The sequence below is a fragment of the Symphodus melops genome, assembly GCF_947650265.1.
Source record: "Symphodus melops genome assembly, chromosome: 16".
Classification (NCBI taxonomy): domain Eukaryota; kingdom Metazoa; phylum Chordata; class Actinopteri; order Labriformes; family Labridae; genus Symphodus; species Symphodus melops.
Window position 1 is genome coordinate 9,733,399 of NC_136706.1, and position 22,180 is coordinate 9,755,578.

Consider the following 22,180-nt stretch of genomic DNA (forward strand, 5'->3'; position numbering starts at 1 on the left):
TTAAGACATTTGGCTTCAGTCTGAGCAGCATGATACTTCAGTCCTGGAGCGAAATAAAAACAAATCTTTAAGTCAGGCTAAAATAAAATGTGGAGGAGTTTGTACAGTTCTTTATTTATATCAAGAGAAACAAATATTTTTGTCTTGTCTGTCATTGCCTGAAGTATTCTTTTGTTGCAGATGTGTTTGCAATGCACCCTAAATGCTAAAAGCTAGATTCAGCTTAGTTTATCATAATTTAGTTTATAATGCTGCTTTGTTTCATATATAATGAGAAAGGGTTTGAAATCATTCTTAAAGTAAGAAAACTACACAAACATATTTTAAAAAAGGTAAAATATACTGTAATTGCGTACTGTAATTGAGTTATAATTGCATGACTTCATATCCTGAATCCTGGTTTTGAAATGCCCTTGATACTGCAATGATAATTTGATTTTTCACCCCAAATCAAATGAACTTATTTTGGTCATATTTGTTCTTCTTCATGGCTCAAAACACACAAGAGCATCAAGAAATTGATTTCTTTTGGTGCCAGTAGCCGAACGGTTCGTGTGCGCGCCCCTTGTGCAGAGGCTAAAGTCCTTGAGAGCGAGCAGCCACGGTTTGAATCCTACCTTTGGCTTCATTACTACATGTCATTCCCTTAATCTCTCTCCCCAGTTCAAAGGCATACACAATTAATCTTTTAAACAAAGAAATGTCTGGTTATTTATAGTGACATTAGCAAACAACAACAGTGTTATGCTCGCAAAGGATGATATGTTAGCCAGAGCTGCAACTAGTAAAGAAATGTCACTTTAAAAACTTTCTTGAACTACGTTTTGATGTGAAACGACAGACGTGAGCAGCAGCTAGCATAGCTGCTAATGTTTGCATACAGCTTGTTTAAAGCGGCTCTGTTTGGTTTTGGGGAAAGCTTTATTGTTTGAGGTTTTAATGGATGCCAAATGAAAAGCAAAGATGAAAAATGAAGCAGCATCATTATGAGTTTATCAGTGTCTATGATGGAGACCGTACACAACACAAGGGTCAGAGTTTGCTATACAATATGTGCTCCAAAAACAAGGTCTCTTCAACACAAAAGAGAGAGAGACATTTAAAAATAAATCTTACAGATTTGTTTCCCAGACAATCATTTCCTTTATGAGCAGCTATGAAATTACATAAAATTAAGCTATCTAAAAAATCAGTCAGACAACTGCAGCTGATCCAGAGTCCTCACCAAAACCAAGATCAAACCAAGGTCTTTACACTGGCTGCCAGTCTGTCAGAGGAATAGATTTTAAAATCATGCTGCTGGTTTATTAAGCGCTTAATGGTTTTAGGGCCAGAATACATTAGTGACCTCCTGATTAACTATAAACCATCCAGACCGCTCAGGTCGTCTGGTACAGGTCTGCTGTTTGTCCCTTGAGTCAGAACCAAACATGGAGAAGCAGTCTTCAGTTTCTATGCTCCATACATCTGGAACAAACTCCCAGAAAACTGCAGGTCTGATGAAACTCTCAGCACTTTTAAATCCTGGTTAAAGACACACCTGTTTACAGCTGCCTTTATCTAAACAAGTTTAATACATTTTAATAAATATGAATCCTTCACTCTGCACAGTAACTTTTAAGTCGTTTAATAATCTTATTTCAATCCATTTTATTTTAATTATTTCTACTTGAACATAGTTTAAGTTTTAATAATGTCAGTGATTTTTAATTTTCTATTTTAATGTATCTTTTCTTTCCTCTGTTATGAAACTTTTGATGTCTTGTGTGAAGCACTTGTTGTTGAAATGTGCTATAAACTTTTCTTATATCTGTCCTCCATTCTCTGATCCAGGCAATACAGAAATGATAGCACATATAGGCTATACAGAGAAAGACGCAAACAGCAGTTGTTATTTTGATTCTAGTACTCATCAACCAATCAAGACTTTGGGAATTTCAGGCCTTTGAATTTGTATCAGAAAAGGAAACAAAGGTAGGGGAACATCTGTAGTTTCAACTCTGTGACCCACTCTTCTACAGATGCCACCATCAGAGGTTTGAAAATGTTTATGGCACAGGCTTTAAGATGATTGTGGATAAGAGTGTCTGATAAATAAATTGAATGTTACAGCACTTGAAATGTAAATGTATATAACCTTAGGCAGAAATATAAGCCCATTATAAGCTTGTTACCTCAAGAGTCCAGACATATAATCTTCAATGCATGAAGACTTATCAAAGAAGGATTTGTGTCTCTTGTCTGTTTGTTTTTATTCAGAATGATCCCATTAAAGACAGTAATGGTTCCATGCTGAGACATAAAGGCTTTTTTTCTCTTTTTTACTTCAATATAAAGTTGCCTTAGTAATAAGCTGCAAAGCAAACTAGAGCTGTTTTAAGGGATAACCAAACACCTGTCTAGTATAGTAGCACTAGTTTGTTGATCTTGAACACAAAACAGAAAAGTCATTGTCTCTGTTATTTCCCCTTCCCTCCCTCCACCCACATTTCCCAGTTTGCCCCACCTCCAAACTCTGTTTCACACTTTTTAACATCTGCACCCTTCCATTTCTATGCTGTCATTTCCCTCCTGTTGTTGCTATTTCTTCTTCTCCTTCTTCTTCTTCTACCCCATCTTCTCCCACTCTTTTTTTTTTCTCTATTACACATACCAAAAAAAATCTCATTCCTTCTCTTTGCAGCTTTCCTTTCCAAACTGAAAGCATTCGAAAGGAAAAAGCCTACACCCCCACCCGTGTTTCATGCAGCTGGGAAACTTCACCCAATACCATGTCATCTCTCTCTTTTTCTTTCACTGGCACACACACACAAACACACAAAACCAAAAGCAGGGTCGGGAGGTCACAGGCCACGCCCTGACAACCCAAAAGGGGTGGAGAGAAGAAGAGGAGGAGGAGGGGGTAAGAAAATCAGAGAGTCCTTCCCCATGAATTTACAGACAAGTCAACATGACTGAGGCAATTTTTTCCCTCCCATTCTCAGTCTGCTTGGTTCATTTCTTGTTTCCTCTCTCACTTTTCCCCTCTGTTCTCTGTGTTTATTTCTTTCCGTATCTGTCAAGGAATAGCCTGAGGAAAAAGTTTTCCCCTCCACAAACACTTTTTTTCTTCTTCTTTGCAGAAAGCAAATCTGCGACAGCTTACTGTACGCCTGTCCGTCCCGTCAGAGCGAAAAAGAACAGACTGATCCTTTCTCACAGATTTTCAGATGAGAAAGATGTGAACAGGAGGTGTGAAGTGACCAATTTTTTTTTAAATAAGTGTTTATTTTTTTTCACTGGCAGGATGGCAAATAAGACACCGAAAAAAAAAGAGGAACATGTGAGGCACAACAAACTGACTGCATATCTAACTGCCCAAAGAGAAATCGCAGATGTTCTCCTCTCCTTCCAAACAAACCACTTTCTTTTCTTCTCTTTGAAGCATGAATTCCCGTCATACACACACACACACACACACACACACACACACACACACACACACACACACACACACACACGCACACTCCTCCTTCCCCTCCCTTTTCTCCAGCCTCTACATGTATCTCTCCCCTCCCTCTAGCCCTCCCTCCCTCCCTCTCCTTCTCGGGCCTCCTCCTATGTTTTAGCTTTTTTTATTTGCTATCATGGAATCGCAGCTTTAATGTGACTCACTTTTTCACTATCCTTAGCCAGACAGAAAAATTAAAGTAAAAAAATTCTTCTTTTTGCCTCACAGTAGGTAAGGCAACATGTCCTCTTATAACCTCCATAGGTTTTCTTTCTTTTCTATTGAGACATGCCAGCCGGCGACCTAGTTCCTGATTCAAGCAAAAAAAAAAAGGCAAGCTAATTATTCATTCCCTCTGTTTGAGTTTTTTTTGCTTCTGAGAGTTGCTCCTATAAGACAAACCCTGGAGGAATAAAGAGAAGGAGTAGGCCATGATTGGCAAACGTACACCCCCCCCAACCTTTTTTATTTGCCAAGGAACTGAGTGTGCTCACAAACAGACATGCGCCACCCCTAACATCACAGAAAGCAAACCCCAAAAACAAGGGAGGAGAGAGAAACTAAAGCACAACAAAGCCTGAAAGGAGGAGGAGTAGCAAGGGGAGGAGGAGGAGGAGGAGGGGGAGGAGGAGGGGGAGGATGGAGAGAGAGAGGGCTGGAAGAGGCAAGCGTCAAAGGGGAGAATGGATGCCAAGGAAAACTTGTTGACACAGAAAAGGGGTTTGGACGTCATTTTTAGATCTTTTTCTGTAATTTAATTTAGTTGTGAGAAAAAAAGCTGCATCCAAAATTCAAATTCTTAGCTCAAAACCCTCAAAAATGTTTTCTTTATGCCTTTGTAAATCCCTTTAATCAATAGAGTCAAACATACAGTGTAAGAATGAAATCAGAAAGGGGTGCTGTTCAGTGATTGAGTTGTTAAAGGGGAAAGTAACACCAACAGGGATTTAATTTGGACTTGGAAATTTGATTCATCCAAAAAAGAATCTTAATTGTGGCTTCAGAGTCTTACAACCTCCTGCTTTCTTTTGCTGCAAGACCAACGTCCAATCTTCTTATTTCTTCTATGTCTCTCACTAGCTCATAATGCGATGAGCTAACCTGACTGTTTCTACTCACGTTAAACCAAACATTTCCACTGATGGTGAAGTGGGACAAAAAGAGCAGATCTGCATGTAGCAGCATCTTTCTGACTCATCACCGCCAGTCAGCTGACACTTCTGTTCCATTCACCAGTTTCAAACACTTGTTTTGTCCCATGTTTTGCTTAGTGTTGTTCTCCATGTTCCTTCTTTAGTTTTGTGGATTTCTTTGTCATAACTGATACTGTCGCTTTTTGTTGTTTACACCCCCCCCCCCCCCCCCCCCCCCAATAATAAACAGAGCAACTAACTAACTTTCTTTCCGTAGATTGATTTGATACAAGTTACTCCTAAAAGTCCTCTGATAAGTGCAGCCTTATATTAGTAACAGTCGGATATAGATAAGTAGCAGACCTTGGAATGATTCAATGGCCCAATCAGAATGTAGTATTCAGTAAAGCAGTGTAATAAAGCACGAGGCTCAATGTGCATTACACTATTTATTATACAGCTACTTACTGAAAAAAATCTATTATTTGACACACAAAAACTATTTTAGGGAGAAAAAGTATACAGTATACCTGTTATAACATAACAGACTTTAGAATGCTGAAATCGACCAATCAGAAGCAACAATTTAACACAGCCTTGTATAAACATGACCTTATGCATGCTGATTAACAAGCTGTGAAAAAGAAATGTTGCTGGTCTTTAAGATGAGGATTCCTCTTTGAGGGGAGTCAATGAAAAATACTATCCCACATTCACACAGCTTTATCTCACTTTCATTTACTCTTTTATTCACATCCCGCCAGCTTTTTTTTTTTCACTTTAATTGACCCGCGTGTCCCTCCACTTGTTAATCTTTAACATCTTTCATCCAATTCCTCTTTACCATTTTATGACCACAAGTCATAACCGTAAAAAAGGCTTCCTGATTAAACCTGTGGGCAGAAAAACTACCACTTTCCCCTACATCATCAGGTCAGAAACACACTTTTCCTCTCTGATCACTGGCTGTTCTCTCAGACTGTGATCTATGCTGGTTGGATCAAGTGTGGCGTGGTTGCTCGTGGTTTCTTCTGTCAATGCGGGATCAGCACTGACACATTGTTGAGCAGGGAGCGTAGTGCTGTAAAGCTTTTTGTAACATCACGAGCAATATATTTCCTTTGTAATTTAATTTGACACTTTACTGACATTACGATAATGTAAGAAAAAAAAAGACACATTAGTATGAGTATATCAACAGAAAAAGCAGTGAAGAGGAGGAACGAGGTGAAGGGGGGATTACATAACACAACATAACACCACCTACATCCCAGATTTGAATCCTGGCTGCAAAATCATGGAGGTGAAATGGACACCTGCCTCCCTTCAATAAACAACTGCTCGTGAGATGCACTCCAGGACAACATGTTTATCCATCCCTGATATGATAGTGCTTTAAGGAGGAGAGTTGTAAATGTCTGAAATTGAAACACAAGGCTGCACACCTGCTCTGGAAAACTGCACTCGAATCATTTGGGAATTTTTTGTAATAGTTAGATGAGGTCATCGATTCCACTTGAATATTGTCTGTTCGGTAAAAAGATACAGCCAGCAGAGAGGGAACTGGGAGAATTTAAATCAGCATATTGACTTAAAGAAAATGTGGAAACAGCAGGCAGGCTCAGTCCAAGGGTCACAAAATCGAAACAACATAACCTCTGTTTCAAACATAGGAGACAGTGGATAGCGCCAGAAACCAGTAGAAAGATGAGGATCAACATACGCAAAAGGACCCACATGTATAGGATTCAAACTTGGGCTGCCTACTCTCGAGGACTTAATCCTCTGTACATATTGCGCACGCCCACACTCCAACAAAACCTCACGTCACAAGTTTTACTGTTTCTATTTCCTGAGACTCATAGGGGATTTTTAGGGTTTCCAAGGCAAATGTGTTATATATAAATTAGGACAGGGCTTATACAACATCAATATACTGACAATAATCGTGTTGACACTACTCCTGTCTTGTTTAATGTGTACAAAACACAACATTTGTTTCACCACAGCAGGTGTATTTTGCAAAATGTATCATTTTCATAATGAGACAGATTTTTAATGCTTTACTTGTAGAGGATAACACTGTGTACAGGTACTGCTTTGTGTCTGGTGTAATTCAAATCAAGAAATGGTTTTGGTGTCTTTTTGTTTATTAATACGGAGGAGAAGCGGGTATTTAACTTGTGCTTTCCTCTCCTTTTTTGAGAATCACATTGCTCTGTAGTGCACATAAATAAAAGATGAAGTCATAACACTTTATTGGTTAAAAGTTGTTTTAAAGCTTCTCATTGTCAAGAATTCGAAATCATTTGTTTTGTGTCATTCACAAAGCCATTCACTATGTCCTTCAGAGGTGTAAGTGTGATAGACATCTAAAAATATATATCGATGTGTTTAAATCCAATAAACAATAAATCCCTGATTTCAGAAAAAAAAAATCAATCTGCTTATTCAGTGTGCAGTTAAAACCACCTACCCTATATGTCGGATTTTTTAGCCACAAAAATAATTATTTAGGAATTAGAAATATTAGTGCTGATGGTTCATGTGCTTCGTTAGGTCATGCAGATACATCAGTGTCAATTTCTTTCAGTTTCACAACCAGCTAAAAACAAGTGCGTGTTTTTCCTTTTTCAAGCCTATTTTTATGTAAGTTGTTTCCTCAAATAAACAGACGATTATGTATGCCTCATTAATAAATGGGCATCCTGGTCAGGAGATGTATATCAGCCATAACCTCAGTGTAACCTGTATTTCTGAAGCAGGTGGCTGCTGGTGAAGAGGGTTCGTCTCCACAGGCCAGATTATGAGTTCACAGCCAGACGTGGACAGATGGAGGCAGAGGTTAGCCCTTCCTCCTGCGCTCCGCTACACACACACACACATTTGGCAACCAGTTTTCCACAGAACAATTACCTTGCGACCTCTGCCAGCCCTCACTCACTCACACACTCACACACTCACACACGCGGCCAATTACAGACACACACAAGGAATGATAATAGGCACACTCTCCGCGCGCACACACACACACACACCCTGTCATGATGTGTACATGCATGTACACACTCCACACAGCCCCCAGCACCACAAAATATGACACAAAGCTCAGTGTATGAAGGGCACAGCAGCACACGGCTGCAGCTTTCTCACACAGACACACTGAGACATTACACATTTGGCAGACTTTTTTTTTTTTCTTGTTTAAACCCAGCGCCTGAAGTCATGTCCAATTCACTCCCTCTTTCTGTCTGTTAATTCCATTATCTCTGATTATTTTCTCATAAGCATTGCAGCTCTAATCCACTTGTTGGTCACATATCTTTGTTGCTGCAGCCAACCACTGGGCTGATAAAGGATGAGCACAAACTAGGTTCTTAGTTCAGTCCTATCTCTTATGCTCTCGATTTGACTTGTTACTCTGCCAGGAGCAGAAATCAAATCCTCTAAAAAAAGAAATATTAAGGCAGAGACAAAAAAAACTATGTAACAAGGTGATTTATTGTTGGGCTCTGCAGAAATATTTTAAAGATATAATGTTTAATTATCTCGCTTTTGCTTTGTAAGCCATTTGAGATCCTTTTTGGATTAAGTATGCACACACTTTCTCGGAGACTGTGTGGTTAAGACTTTCCATCTCTGCAACAACATTCACCCCCAGCTAGGATTGATTCCAGTCAGAATCTTTTTTTTCTGCTGGATTTCCCCTACTTTGTATTCCTCTCAGCTTCAGTACAGTTTCAAGAAAAAGAAAAAGGAAAATTCAGGCTGGTGGACGGCTGACTCTCAGTATAAAGATATATATGGAGAGATTGTTTCTGTGGTCTAAGGAAGAAAAAAAACATGATTCCTACTTACCATTAAAAAGTGTAATGTGACACTGATCTGACGAGGAGGCAGAAAATAAATATTTAAGCAGCCTCTGATGAAAGTACTCTAATCACACAGCATAGATAAATATGCTCACACCTGCTATGCAGTGTTAAATTGAATGGCCCTCTAACTCTTCCTCCTGCATTCACCTTGACCACATGCTGTTCTGGTGGCACAAAGGAGCACCGCCTATGGTGTTATCAAAGTCATCAGCCTTTAGTTTTATCTGCTGTAGAAACTCCTAACGAGATCAAGCTGCACCCCCACACTCCTTCGCCATAATCAATCCTATTACAGGACTCTTGTCTCATTGTGAATCGAGCAATTTTTGTGGGCTGGCAAACCAAACTGACATATCCGTTTTAGTGATCTGGCTTGATGCTTTTATTCAGAGTAATTTGTGGTGAGTGTGACAGCGGAACAATTTGAAATTCATAAGTCACCAACCCACTGTAAAGGCTGCAAGGTTCAGTGCCTGCACCGCACATGATAGACTTGTAACAGAGTCAGTTTATAAGGTATAGAGTGTCTGGGAATGTTAAAGATAGCTTTTGGATAATGTAGCACGATTCTTGGACTTCAAAAAATTCTAGTTTGAAAGGCTGTTTAATAAACGACAAGGCCCTAAACAGATGAGTATCAAGTCTTTGTTGGGGGGTAAAAACACCTTCATGCCTCTCAGATGCCAAAATAAAGGCATGTAGTTTCATGCATGAGACACAGGGAGTGATAATCTCAAAATCTCTGATGATTTTGAACAAGAGCAAGGGCAGTAACGTGGTTGTGGATAGCCAGACTCTGGAGATTTAGTGGGTTCAGATCTTGGGCTTGCACAGCAGTTTTTTTTATCTAAGTCAGTCCACTGTTGTCAGTAGGTAGGGAGGTCTTGCACAGGTTTTTGCACGAAAAAAAAAGCAGCTCCATCTCGTCAATGCTGAGTTCGAGGTGGTGGACAAGCATTCGACTGGAGATGTCAGGGAGGCAAGAACAGAGATGAAACTTTCCTAGTCCCCATGTGTCATATCCCCAGATGACAGAGTGCAGACAGTAAAGGTACAGTAGAGTACTGCTGGAGTCGGGGCAGCAGAAAAAAAAAAGATGTGTGATGTGAAGGCTAAGATTCGAGTCTACAAGAAAAAAAAAGGGCAGGGAGGACCAGAAGTGAACCCTGGGGAACTCCAGTGGAGGTGTGAAGAATTAAAAACAACAGGGTTGTTGTCTCCAGTTATAGTTCAGGAAATGATTTATAGGTATAAAAATAAACCTTAACAGGCACAGTCATTCAGAGGAGATGATGTTTAACTTATTGCGCTCAGTAAAAGTGGGGTGTTAAAGCTGAAAACATCAAGAAAGACGTTATTTTTCAAGCTCCTTTGGGGAGCTCTCAGCTTTTTATTAAACTGGCTGAAAATAATATTGATGCCTCTATAAGACCAATCTTATCTGCTTTCGTGTGGTAGGTGTCCACTGGGGGCACCGAAAGTTTAAATCAAAACTGATTAAAGTAATTTTAACTAAGAGAAATAATACCGTTGTGTGTAATCAATTAACACAGGGGATAGATGATGTCTTTGCGCCTGTATTCATATTCATACAAACAACCCTGTTTTATTTCATAATCAATAACTTGCATCCATACTTTGAAGGCTACACCATTCTGTTTTCTTGAGCACGTCATTAGCCGATTCGTTGTGGCCCCTGTCTCTGAGTCTGTGTGCAGACAGCTATGACTAAAGCTTGTTCTCACCGGACACGACGCAGACACATTACTTTGTCGTTAAGCCCTCAGACCAGAAGCACTTTGATCTTAACAAACAGCATGAGTTCTATTCAGGTGGAGGGTCCATCGCACTCATACACATATTCACACCCACCACAGTGACCTCAAGCATCCCATTCGTTTACATGTTTGAATAAAGGTCTCTCTGAGGTTTAACTTTTACTCCGTTTTCATTCTTTCTTTTTTCCTGGAAGGTATTTTGACACGTCATGGCGGGAAATGCACATGTGTTAAGAATTACATGATTTATGGCTGCATTCCATTTATGTGTCTGGTGTGGAAACAGCACGCACACATAGCTTTACAAGACAATCACTAATTGACATTTTTTCACAGAGCAGTCATCATACAAACCGAATTTGTGACACTTTCATTTAAATGTCAATCTTTCAATAATGTTGTTTATGTCTATAATTATAAATGCATGATTCTACTGAACAAGGCAGATGCAGTGTTAATTCATGAGCCATTAAAGCTATGTGCTCCTGTTTATCAGCAGCATTAACAAAATGCTTTTGATCAGAATACTACAGTTTTGATATTACTCTTTGTACTGTAGCTGGAGTTTTAAAATGTATTTATATTAGTCATTCAAAGCCTTTAATACTTGATTGATATCCTTGAATTTATTCAACAAATACACCTCAACTTGGCCAGACAACTTGGTAACGTGGTAAATCCTGTTTAACATCACTTAAGCTGGTTTCACACATGCACAAATCTCAAAAATCTAAAAATGTTCAGAACATTTCTGGGGGGAGCTGCATGGGTGAACAATGAACAAATCCAGTGGACACATTTCTTTTACTTCAACTTTACCTTGACTTTTTCTGCCAGCTCTGGGAATAATAGAGATGTCAACAGTAGAGCTGAAACGATTCCTCGAATAACTCGAATAATTCGATTACAAAAATTCATCGAGGAATTTTCGCTGCGTTAAGTTTTTTGTTTTTTTTTGCGTCATCAAAACTTTGGTATGAGTATAAAACACGTTTAATGTAGCTGCAGCTACCTGCTCCTCTCTCTTACACACAGCGCTAACACACACACACACACACACACACACACACACACACACACACACACACACACACACACACACACACACACACACACACACACACACACACACACACACACACACACACACACACACACGAGCGCGGCGTGCCTCTTTTAACTTTTAGTCGGCACACAGTTGATCCATGATCCATACGACCGAGTCGGGAACACGTGATCCGGTCAAACGGTCGGCTTTTCTCCGTTTACTCTCTCCGTGTTTGCAACTAACATAACGATAGCAACGTCCTCTCACAGTCTCTGTCATAGACGCGTCTCTGGTCTCTGTAGTCTCAGCTAACGTAACGATAGCAACGTCCTCTCACAATCTCTGTCATAGACGCGTTTCTGGTCTCTGTAGTCTCAGCTAACGTAACGATAGCAACGTCCTCTCACAGTCTCTGTCATAGACACGTCTATTGTCTCTGTAGTCTGTGAGCGCGCTGCAGGAGCAGACAGAGATACACTTTTAACAATATACAGACTGATTATATGAACTGTCTAATGTCTTCAAAGCTAAATCAACACAGAACTTGTTTGTGGAATAATAATTTAGCAAATATGTATTTAAAGTTTCTCAATTTCCTTATCTGACATATAATGATTGATTCTGTGATTGATTCAACAGAACATAATGCTTTCTCAGTTAAATGTACAGATGTGTCGGCTACACAAAACACTATTTGTTATTTCAGCCATTAAAACGTGTTTGGCCTGTATTTTTAATTTACTTGCCGCCTTGACCAGTGAATCAGAAAGTGAATTTGGGACCCTGTCAGTAATATGGTGAGCATCATCAGCAGCTGTAGAGCAGAGGTGGTTGGCTGTAACAAGCAGGCGTTTCCATGGTAACTGCAAAGAAGCAGGTTTGTAGGGACGACCCAAGACGAGTTAAACCTTAATTAAGCAAAAGTATGATTTATTCGATTACTCGATTAATCGACGGGATATTCGATAGAATACTCGATTACTAAAATATTCGATAGCTGCAGCTCTAGTCAACAGGTAGTCAGGGTGACCAGAGGTGTAAAACACAGCAGGTAATATTCAACAAAAATTCTCCTTACGTGACCGCTGCAATCTCTGCTCAATATTGAAGCTTTTTATAGACTTTCTGCTCATTAGTATACGTTATTCTCAATTTCTTTGTTGATAATGTAAATACATCTGATTACACGTAGTATTAGTAATTGGACAAGCATTTGTAATAACAGGCAAAACCTGTTAATATATTTTGATACTTTCTGTCACGCCATCAACAATCTTGTATTTAGGCAGCTTCCAATTGACATCATGTCTTGCCTCCTGAGAGTTTGTTGTACATTCTAACAGACTGTATGATGTCTACAGGTGATACACAGTAGCTCTGGATGCTTTATTTCTGCCGCTTTATTGCGCTGCAGTTATTTACTGTTTTTAATCATCATTACCATCCTCAACAATCATCGTAGGAAGTATATAAACAGCTGAGTGGGATTTAGGAGAATGTAAACACTAATAAATGAGATGATTGGAGACATATTCGGGTGTTTTGTGAGCGAAATTAAAAAAATATATCTGTTATTGATGCAAACAAAACTTCATTGAAGTGTACAGAGTATCATTGTCTTTTAAACATGCCTGCAGAGTCTGAGTAAAGGGCTCTCCCAGCAGCTGTAACAACATCTGTCAGATATCTGCTGCAGTGCCTGAAAGGCCTTTTCACATCAAGTGAGCATTAAATGTAACAGAAGACTGAAATTCTCACTATCGCTTCAACCTCTCCATTCAATATTCCTGTTTTTTTTTCTTTCCTCCTGACTGTTGTTCTGCTAAACCAAACCCAATATAATCCCTCTCCTGTTTCCTGCTCTGCTCGTCTTGCAGGCTTAGTCGATATGTTAGACTTCCACACACGTGCCTGGTGAGATAATGAAAATGTTTCTATAAATAGCGACAATAGTGCTGACAGAAGCACTCTCTCCAGTGAGATATCTAAGTGTAATTTTCACCAACACTACCACCCAACCACACACGCGCGCTGTAAATACAGGCAGGAGAAATCTCCTCCTGCTGCTGCGTTTTTCATCACAGTGATAGTCCTGAAGTCACATATAAACACTTGAGATGCAAAGCAAACACATTAGATATGTTCTATATGAGGCTGGAATATAGGATTTCTCCAAACAAAAAGGATCAATGTGCCCTACACGTCTTAAACAAACAGCACGCAGCATGAATCTGCAGCACAATCAACGGCTCCAATCTGCCCAACACTGAACCCAGCTCTGTTAGACATTGAAGCTCTCGCAGAACATACAAGAGCACGCCATAAACGATATGTATTTCTAATCTGTTCATGTTCACACAGTATTTTTTTTAGATAAAAATACAACCTGCAAAACACATGCTAAATATGATAGAAATACGCAAATGTTATGAAATGTGCAAAAACATGTTCAAATCTGTCATTCTAACAATTACACAAGCCTCCATATCACGATACAAATCTGCAAGCAACGATTTCAAAATCATCAGCAAAAATAAGAATGGAAAAAAATGTAGGCTAGAAAAAGTGTGAGTATGATCAAATCTCCAAAATCTTAATGAATATCTGCAAGTTCTTGATACAAAGCTGCTCAAGTCTGAAACCAAACTGAATATACAAGCCTCATTCTTCAACCCTTTCTCTATCTCTATCTCTCTGCCTTACCTTCCAGCTCATGATGAATGACATCTGACAGGTTGGGCTCTTCACCCCACCAGAAGATCCACAGCTCCTTGGCGTCGGGTTTGATCTTGCGTCGCCACACGCACAGCAGGTTGGCCTGGACGCAGCGCATGAAGCTGCGCAGGATCGGGTCGTCCTGGGCCGGGGCTGAGATCACCGGGCCGTACTCCCCTCCGCTGCGGAAACAGTAGCAGCGCCATTTAATGCCCGTTAACTCGGCCTGGGGGAGGAGAGAGAGAAAGTGAGAAGAAAAGTTAAATCAACAGACCATTTGACAACTTGAAAATGAATAAAACAGCTCCTGCATTTTGTATTGCTTTTGACAATTCAGGATGCAGCCCAAACACAGATAAATGAAGTGTGAAACAATGACAGAAGATTTCTCTTTTATTTAGAAGACCATGACTATATGACTGCACCATAAACAGTGAGAAATATTCCTTGTATTATTTAACCTACTCTGCAATAAACCCACTTCAGATTAATTGTCAATTACTTGATTCACTGAGAAGTAAACTCGGCATTAAAGTGGATGATTTAGTGATTTAAAAAAAATTTGTGTTTGGAAAAGAAAACACCAATGAACACCAACCTCAATCTTATACCATTTTAATTCAATGATCCAAAAAAAGATAACCACATGGTTAATTAATTCAGAAAATAATATTAGGGGCAACCATGTCATATACTGTAGCTATATATTGAAAAATGATCTTAATAGCTTTTTAGAAATTTGCATTAACATGGATCTTATAGCATGTTTTTAATCTATAACAGTTGTTTTTTTTAATTCACCTGTGTTTCATATGTAGTACAAACAAAACAAGATTGCATGAATGTTAATATTAGAAGCAGCTTATTGCACTTGTGTTAATGCTGAGGTGCCGCGCTACAAGGATTTCTTTCACACAAAGCGAGAACAAAGAAATGCTGCTTCAATCAATAACTGCACAGATTCTGTCCCATTATGTTTTACTTTCACCGACATCCTGTTAACACGTCTATGATTGTTGTGTAAATCTTTATGCGCCTTAAGTTTTACATCCCTTTGTGTTCTGTTGCCTTAACCTTATTTAACAGATGCCTTCATTCACTCGTTGTACGGATACAATAAAGTGTGTGTAAATACTGTAAAGCGAATGGAGCAGGCGTAGAGCAGCAGCGAGACATAAAGGATGACCTTGGGTGAAATATGGCGAATGAAGTATTACAGGACTGAAATACAGAGCACGCTAGCTACAAAGACATGAGAGGAGGAAACAGCACCGGGGTCAATGTTTGGAGCCCGGCCCAGCAGCTGACATCTTCTCCACTTAATCTAATGGGATGATAGGTGTTTATGTTGCAGACTTGGGCGAGGAGGCACTCTGATAAATTTAGTGATGAGCCAGTAAAAAGATGCTAACTTTTACTTCTATCCGAAGGCACAGAGGATTGCATGTTGTTTCTTAATTTTGTTAATGAAAACATCAGTAACCCTGTGATGCTCATGTGTGCTTTGGGGACTCATTTAACGTTTGTGTGTGTGTGTGTGTGTGTGTGTGTCCTTGTGTTTGTATTTGTGCATGAATGAGCAGAGCGCACAAAAGGCATTGTTGAACAGCACAGAGATTTGGCAGGCGGGGGCCAAAATCTCGCTGCCCTCCTCTCTTGTGTTCAACCAGCTGTGAGGATCATGTTTGGCACACGCTGGTTCAGGGACCGAGACATCCAAGACAAGCTGAGAAAAGAAAAAATACAGTCTCATTTTAGCACAGAGACAGGTGGCAAGGAGCAGCTCTAAGACAATTAAAGCCTGCTGCAGTATCTTTGAGTGGATGAAGAAAAGGAAGCTCTAGAGATTTAAGTAGGGGGCTAAGCAGTGTGTGTTTTTATCATGAAATGTGTCCTAATGTAGACCAACCTAGCCAAAAAAATAAATCCTGCTTATTAGGAAATCTCCCTCACTAACTGCAGCATCTCCTTAGCGAGTTTACATGAAGGTATGCACACAACCCCTAGGAACATCCTGCAGCTGAAGGCACCCATAATTACAAGCATGTTTCTCCTTTAATGACAGTGTGTGTGTAATGGGAGATACAAACATTGGCGCTGTGATAAGCCGAGCCCTAAAATTAGCCATGACAAGGTCAAGGATGCTGTTTCTCCCAAAGCAAAAAAGGAAGAAGACATCTGCTTGCGCTGCCTCGTCACTCCCAGTCAATGTCAAAAGTTGTTACTCTGTATGACACGGCTGCTGTCTGCAGCGACTTAATCAGGAAGAGGAGAGTAAACATGTCAGCATATGCATTCATAATAAAAAATATTGTATTTAAGACAACACATGCTCTATGTTGAATTGATGAGTAAAAATATCTTTGGTGGTGTAGTCAAACCTGGAGAAGTGGGTATGCTATAAATGTATTCCCTCAGTGTTCTTTTAAACAGCCCGTTCAGCAAAGGATACAAAGTCCTGTGTTACAAACATGCAACACTACTCTTGCATATTTAGTTTGTTTATCTCATAAATGGGCCTTTGACATTTGTACGTTGGTGATGCTTAGAAATGCAGATTTTACAATTCTGGCACACAAACTATGTGAGACCATTACATCAATCAATCTGACTAATTCTGAGTGATTTTTTTTTGTCTGGGTTCGCAACCCATGGCTAATTTCCTGCATGCCATTCCACACTTTTTTTTGGTCTGATTTCCATCTCTATCCACTAAATCTCTACAATAAAAGCAATTGAGCAAAGAAAATTAACTTCACTTCCCCCTCACCCCCCAAAACAATGGTCAGTGAAACACATATCATGTAATGTAATGTAAGTTATACAATCCTGCACTACTGTTTTCATAGAGGCAGCTGTGACTATTATACCTCTGCCAAGTTGGCTGTCACACACGTGCAGAGCTACAATCCCTCAAATTTTATTTTGATATAATGAAGGGAGTCAAGCTTTAAGAAGTGGCACCACCAGCTCTGTTCTTGTCACTTGATTTCTTAGGCTAAGCATGACCCTCCTTACTCTACGTCTGATTGGCTTACAATGATAATTTTCTCAAACAAAATAAACAAAGGGAACAATGAGTACAAGCCAATTAGAAATAGATTATAAGCAGTCATGCCTTCACCGTCCAAGGGAAAAAACGCAGCATACTACTGAATGAGTCAGTATACCGTATACCGCTGCATACCCGCGTATACCCTGCATTACACCACTTGCTGTTTTCTACAATGTTTAATACAAAATATTGAGAGTCAAAGTTTTCAGTCTTGCTAGGAGCTCTGTGAAGCTAATCAGATTTAGGGTGGCTTTGAGCTAAATGCTAACATGCTATGAATGACTATGTTAGCATGCCGTCTCACAGACAATGTTATGTTCACAGTCCAAACTGGTTTGCTCATAAGTACTACAAACAAGGCATAGCTAAGGCTAATTATTAAACTAAGGACAGTAAAGGATGCCAAATGGCTACTGTAACTATTCTTTGCCATCCATTCTGTAAATGCCAATAGATTAGAATCAGTATCTGTAACCAGTTGGACAGGGCTAAGATGTACCAAATTCACATCCATGTCAGCTAAGCTGTTTACAGCTGTTAAAATAATTGAAATTGATGTGTATTTTTTTTCAGCATGCGGGAATGGAACGGTTTTAATGTTGTCATTATTCAAGTATGGGAATAACAATAGAGAAGGAAAAAGGTTAGCAACAACTGCTAGAATAATATCCAACAAATACTGCAACCCATAAAGCTTTCATGGGTCCATGTTGTTAACATAACATTTAATTATTCTCTTTCAAGAAAAAAAAGATGCTAAATAGTGGATGAAAAGTTGTTCCGTGTGTGTGTGTGTACACTGCATTACACTTCTGCATCAACACGATCATTTCACAAAATAGCTGCAATGTTAACACATACACCTTTAACTGAGATTTAAGGTGAGCAGAGTCAGACTTTCCACCTTCAGCCTTGCAGTGTTAAGCTGCAGATAAATCATCTTGCAGAGTGAAGGTCAAATTTTAAGAGCAGCCGCAATAACATAACATGAGTGGAGGGTTATTGGTACTGTTTGGCTTTAAGGCCAGGAAAGGCTCACTTTTTGTGCAAGTACATAGCTTAAAGTAGCAAGCATTTTCTGATGAAATATTACAGTGAATGGCCAGAAGTTGCACTGTGTCTTCCAAACACAGGTGCTGTGTATCTGCTAGCCGTGTGTGAAGCCCTAACCCAGAACCCTGGTGAACTCCTGTGGAGGATTAGTTGTGGCACAGTTGCAGCAAGAGGAACAGAGCTCCAGTCACATGCTCCCAGGCATATCAAAACACATGCCTACACACACACACACACACACACACACACACACACACACACACACACACACACACACACACACACACACACACACACACACACACACACACACACACACACACACACACACACACACACACACACACACACACACACACACACACACACACACACACACACACACACACACACACACACACACACACAGCAGCTGTGATGATGTGCAGACCAGAAGTGCTCAAAAACACTGACATGCATGAGGAGGCAGACATATTATCCGGCTGATGTCCACTTATTTCTCAGTGAAGACAGTTAAGATCTGTGTGTGTGTGTTTGTTTGTTTCTATGTGTGTTTCTATTACAGTTTTCCGATGCTAACGTGCAAACGCATCGAGAGTATGTGTGTGATTCAGCTCTCTGAAATCCCATTTATGCAAACTGTTATTTATCATATTTGTATGAATAAATTATCATGTTTAAGGTGGTAGAAAGCAGAAAAAACCTGTCAAGTGTGTCGAGATATAATCTTTGCAACTTTGGTGACAAATCTGTGTTGTGAGAAAAATCCTGTCACGCAAATAAAAACAACCTTTGATCCTCTTAGCTTTAGTTCTTTCATTGTTAGTCATGAAAGTCTAGTGGATAAGGATTGCTGAAGTGCAGACATCTCTTTCACACATGCACTGCACTCCAGAAATTGTCCAGTCGGGCTGCATGTGTGAACACCAACAGCTGAATTTTTCGTCAAGAAAATTTTCTTGCCAGCCAGCTGTAAAAACATTTGCAAAAAGTCTGTGTTTGAGCGAGTTGGCATGGTGATGAAGTTCACGTAATTCAACATGTGCATGTCATGCAGCTCATCATCAGTCTTTTGTTCTTTTACACTCTTTTGTTTATACTTTGAATATGTTCAATTCCATGGGACTGTCCAAATCTTTTGCTTCGTATATCCTTTTTGACATGTTGTAAACATTACACTGTGGTTAAAGGCATAGTCTTTTTTCTGGCTTGCCTGCTGAGACACCAGAACATTTACAAACAACTTGCACTTGACATTTTCCATCAGTGTTTGGTACTGTGAAAGGGGCTCTACCTTTGTGAAGTTGAGTATTAGTGATGGTCTGTATTTGGCATTAAATATTTAATTTAGTGGTCAAATCTGCAGAATAATCTAGCACTGCACCTTTTTCGAAGAAAAAACAAGGATAGTACATTGTTATGGATATGAAACAAAAAAAAAAAAGGTAAAGTATCTTTACTGCCCGGTGTGATAACCATCTTTTGCTTAAAGTTTAAATAGAAAGACCAAAAGAGTGATGAGATTCAGATTTGCTGTATTTCGCTCATGATGCCAACAGTTTTTTCTAATTATTTAAGTGAAGATTTTTGGATCAGCATATCTTTATGTATGATTTCCATGCAAGGAAGCAGAGCAAACATGCGTCCGATACTGCAAATCCTGTGCTATCCTTCCGAGTGCATAAGAGCAAATCAACGATTATTCGAGCTAACACTCCGTCTCTTTAAAGAACGAACGCAGGGGTAACAAGGCCGAAAAAGGTCAAGGAAAACGAGTGTGGATTTTGTTTCTCTGTCAATAAAGCAAGCACTCCTCCGATCCCCTCGTTGTGCAGGTTAGCTGGTTCAATTTCTGATTGAGTGTGGGACCAAAAACAAGAGCTTTTCCTTCCTTTGCAAAGACGGACCAAAGCTTTGACCTTACTCTCACCTCTATTATCTTTCCCGTCTGTGCTCTCCCTCTCATCTCTCAGCGCACACTCTCTCTCGCTCCCTCTCTCAGTCATGGATGCCTATTGAATACAGCCAGGAAGATCTCAAGCTCTCACCTTTTTGTTATTCCTCTCTTTATGTCTAGCAAACAGAGAAAAGATATCAGCTTAGGATATGTTTCCAGAATATGTTTGGAGGTGGGAGTATTCTATTAAAATCCTTTTCATCAGGTCCTTGCATTGTGCTTGATTCTTTTATCTTGGGAATGTCTTCCAAATGGAATCGTGAGCTAAAAAAGCAGAGTTAAAAATCATTTCCTGTATAAAAGGTGAACTGAGCCCAGGCTCTGAGAATACAATCTGTATCCCAATAAGAGGTCAACTTCAGTGCAGCGGACATGTGCTTGTAATCAAAAGAAAATATGAAAGTTAGGACTTTAATCTTCAGCATGCATTGCACAAAGAGAAAGTACAGGATGAACTCTTAAAGCGTGCGATTTTAACGGAAGCAAGGATCCAATTTCCAGAGGTTTATTAAACAGCACACACATTCACTTTAAACAGCGTAACATCAATGAGCTATATAAAATCTAGAGGAAAGCACTCTTAGCGTGCACTTTGCAGGAATGCTTCTACAAACAGGAGAGTTGTCCTGTTACTTCTCAAAAGCGCGTGGGACATTTGAATGGCCCTCTTCAACTTCCCAGCATGCAACTGCACTTTAAAAATTAACGAATTGTTCCTACTTCAGACAGTTAGGATCCTTATGCACATAGCACTGCTGAAAGATTTTTCTAACTTGAAAACTTTATACGGAAGTTAGCTTTATAAGTTCAGCTGGTTAAAGTTTCCATGATGAACTTTTATTTGATGTCAATTTATGACGATCTTTGGGACATTAAAATGTCTAATGTGCAACTCCCAGTGAATTTTTAAATTGAAAAAGGCATGAAAAAAAAAGTCTGTCTCAGTTGCAGTTTTATGCACAGAGAAAAGACAGAATATGGGGGGAAAAAAGTGTTTGTGTTCACAGCATAAGTATATAAAAAGACAACATTTACTATGCTCAGATGCTTGAGCTCATTAAGTACACTGTAGATGATGTGAATGTAAATGGGGCAACGCGTTGTGCTCTATCACAGCTGACAGAGAGTGTCTCAGAGAGATGCCACTTCTTTAGGAATCTTACAACAGAGAGTAAGAGCCGCGCAGTCTGATAGTCTGACAAAGGAGCCACTTTGGGCAATTGAGAGACGGCCTGCATCAGCAGTTTTTACCTACTCTGGCGCAAGTGGAACACTCATTCTGTCGGAGTGGCATCGCTTTCTCATCACCATCAAATCTGTTTAGACGCTTGACAAGCTGCCAATATTTGGGGTGTGTTCTGACCACTTGTGATGCCTGTGAGTCTGAAGATAAAACTGCAGGTCTTTATCAGACACAATGTTATCTGTCTCTCTTTTATGCAATGTCAAAGAACAAGACAGAGGATTAACCTGAGGGAAAGTGAAAACGTTTATCAGTTTTACCCTGCGTTTTTTTCTCATAGCCATTCATATTATCAAGCGTCCTTTCTGTAGTCGTTTTCATTCGCAGTGGTTGCTCTAATACAGGAAACAATCATTTACACTCTTCTGTGATTGCATCTCACTGTTCACTTTCTCACAGTCTTTGAGTTTTTCAACGTATTCTTACTTTTGTTACTGTTGCTGTTTGACATTAAAAGCAAACTGTCATACAGGCCAGCTTTTACAATGACATCTCATTGTAAGTTAGTCTAGTGCTGCTGACAGCATCATTCCTTGAACATATCTTCTTTTTTTTCCTTTTTTTTTTTTTTTTTAAAGGAGAGCAATGCTATTGAGCATCAACCAACTCTTTGCTAAGGTGTTCTGATACTATTTGTGATGGCAATTGATCCTGCCCTTACTTGTATGATTCAACTATCCTATGTGAGAAATATTGATATTGATTTATAGAAATAAACAACACTTGAAGGAATCAGAGTCGTAAGATTAATACAGTTCATTTTAAATGAACTGTATTAACAACAACAAACACTGACAAAGACATGAATGCAGGTTGTCTGTGCTGTTAAGAAG

General features: G+C 39.5%; 1 protein-coding gene across 5 annotated transcripts in view; it reads right to left on the reverse strand.

Moving 5' to 3' along the window:
* LOC306836883 (mediator of RNA polymerase II transcription subunit 13-like) overlaps positions 1-22,180 on the reverse strand; it is an 81,107-nt gene that overhangs the window by 46,416 nt on the left and 12,511 nt on the right. For all 5 annotated transcript variants that reach the window (XM_079364232.1, XM_079364231.1, XM_079364234.1 and 2 more), the window contains exon 2: positions 14,028-14,265. In XM_079364232.1, coding sequence (XP_079220358.1) covers positions 14,028-14,265 — 238 coding nt within the window. The remainder of the gene's footprint in view (positions 1-14,027; positions 14,266-22,180) is intronic.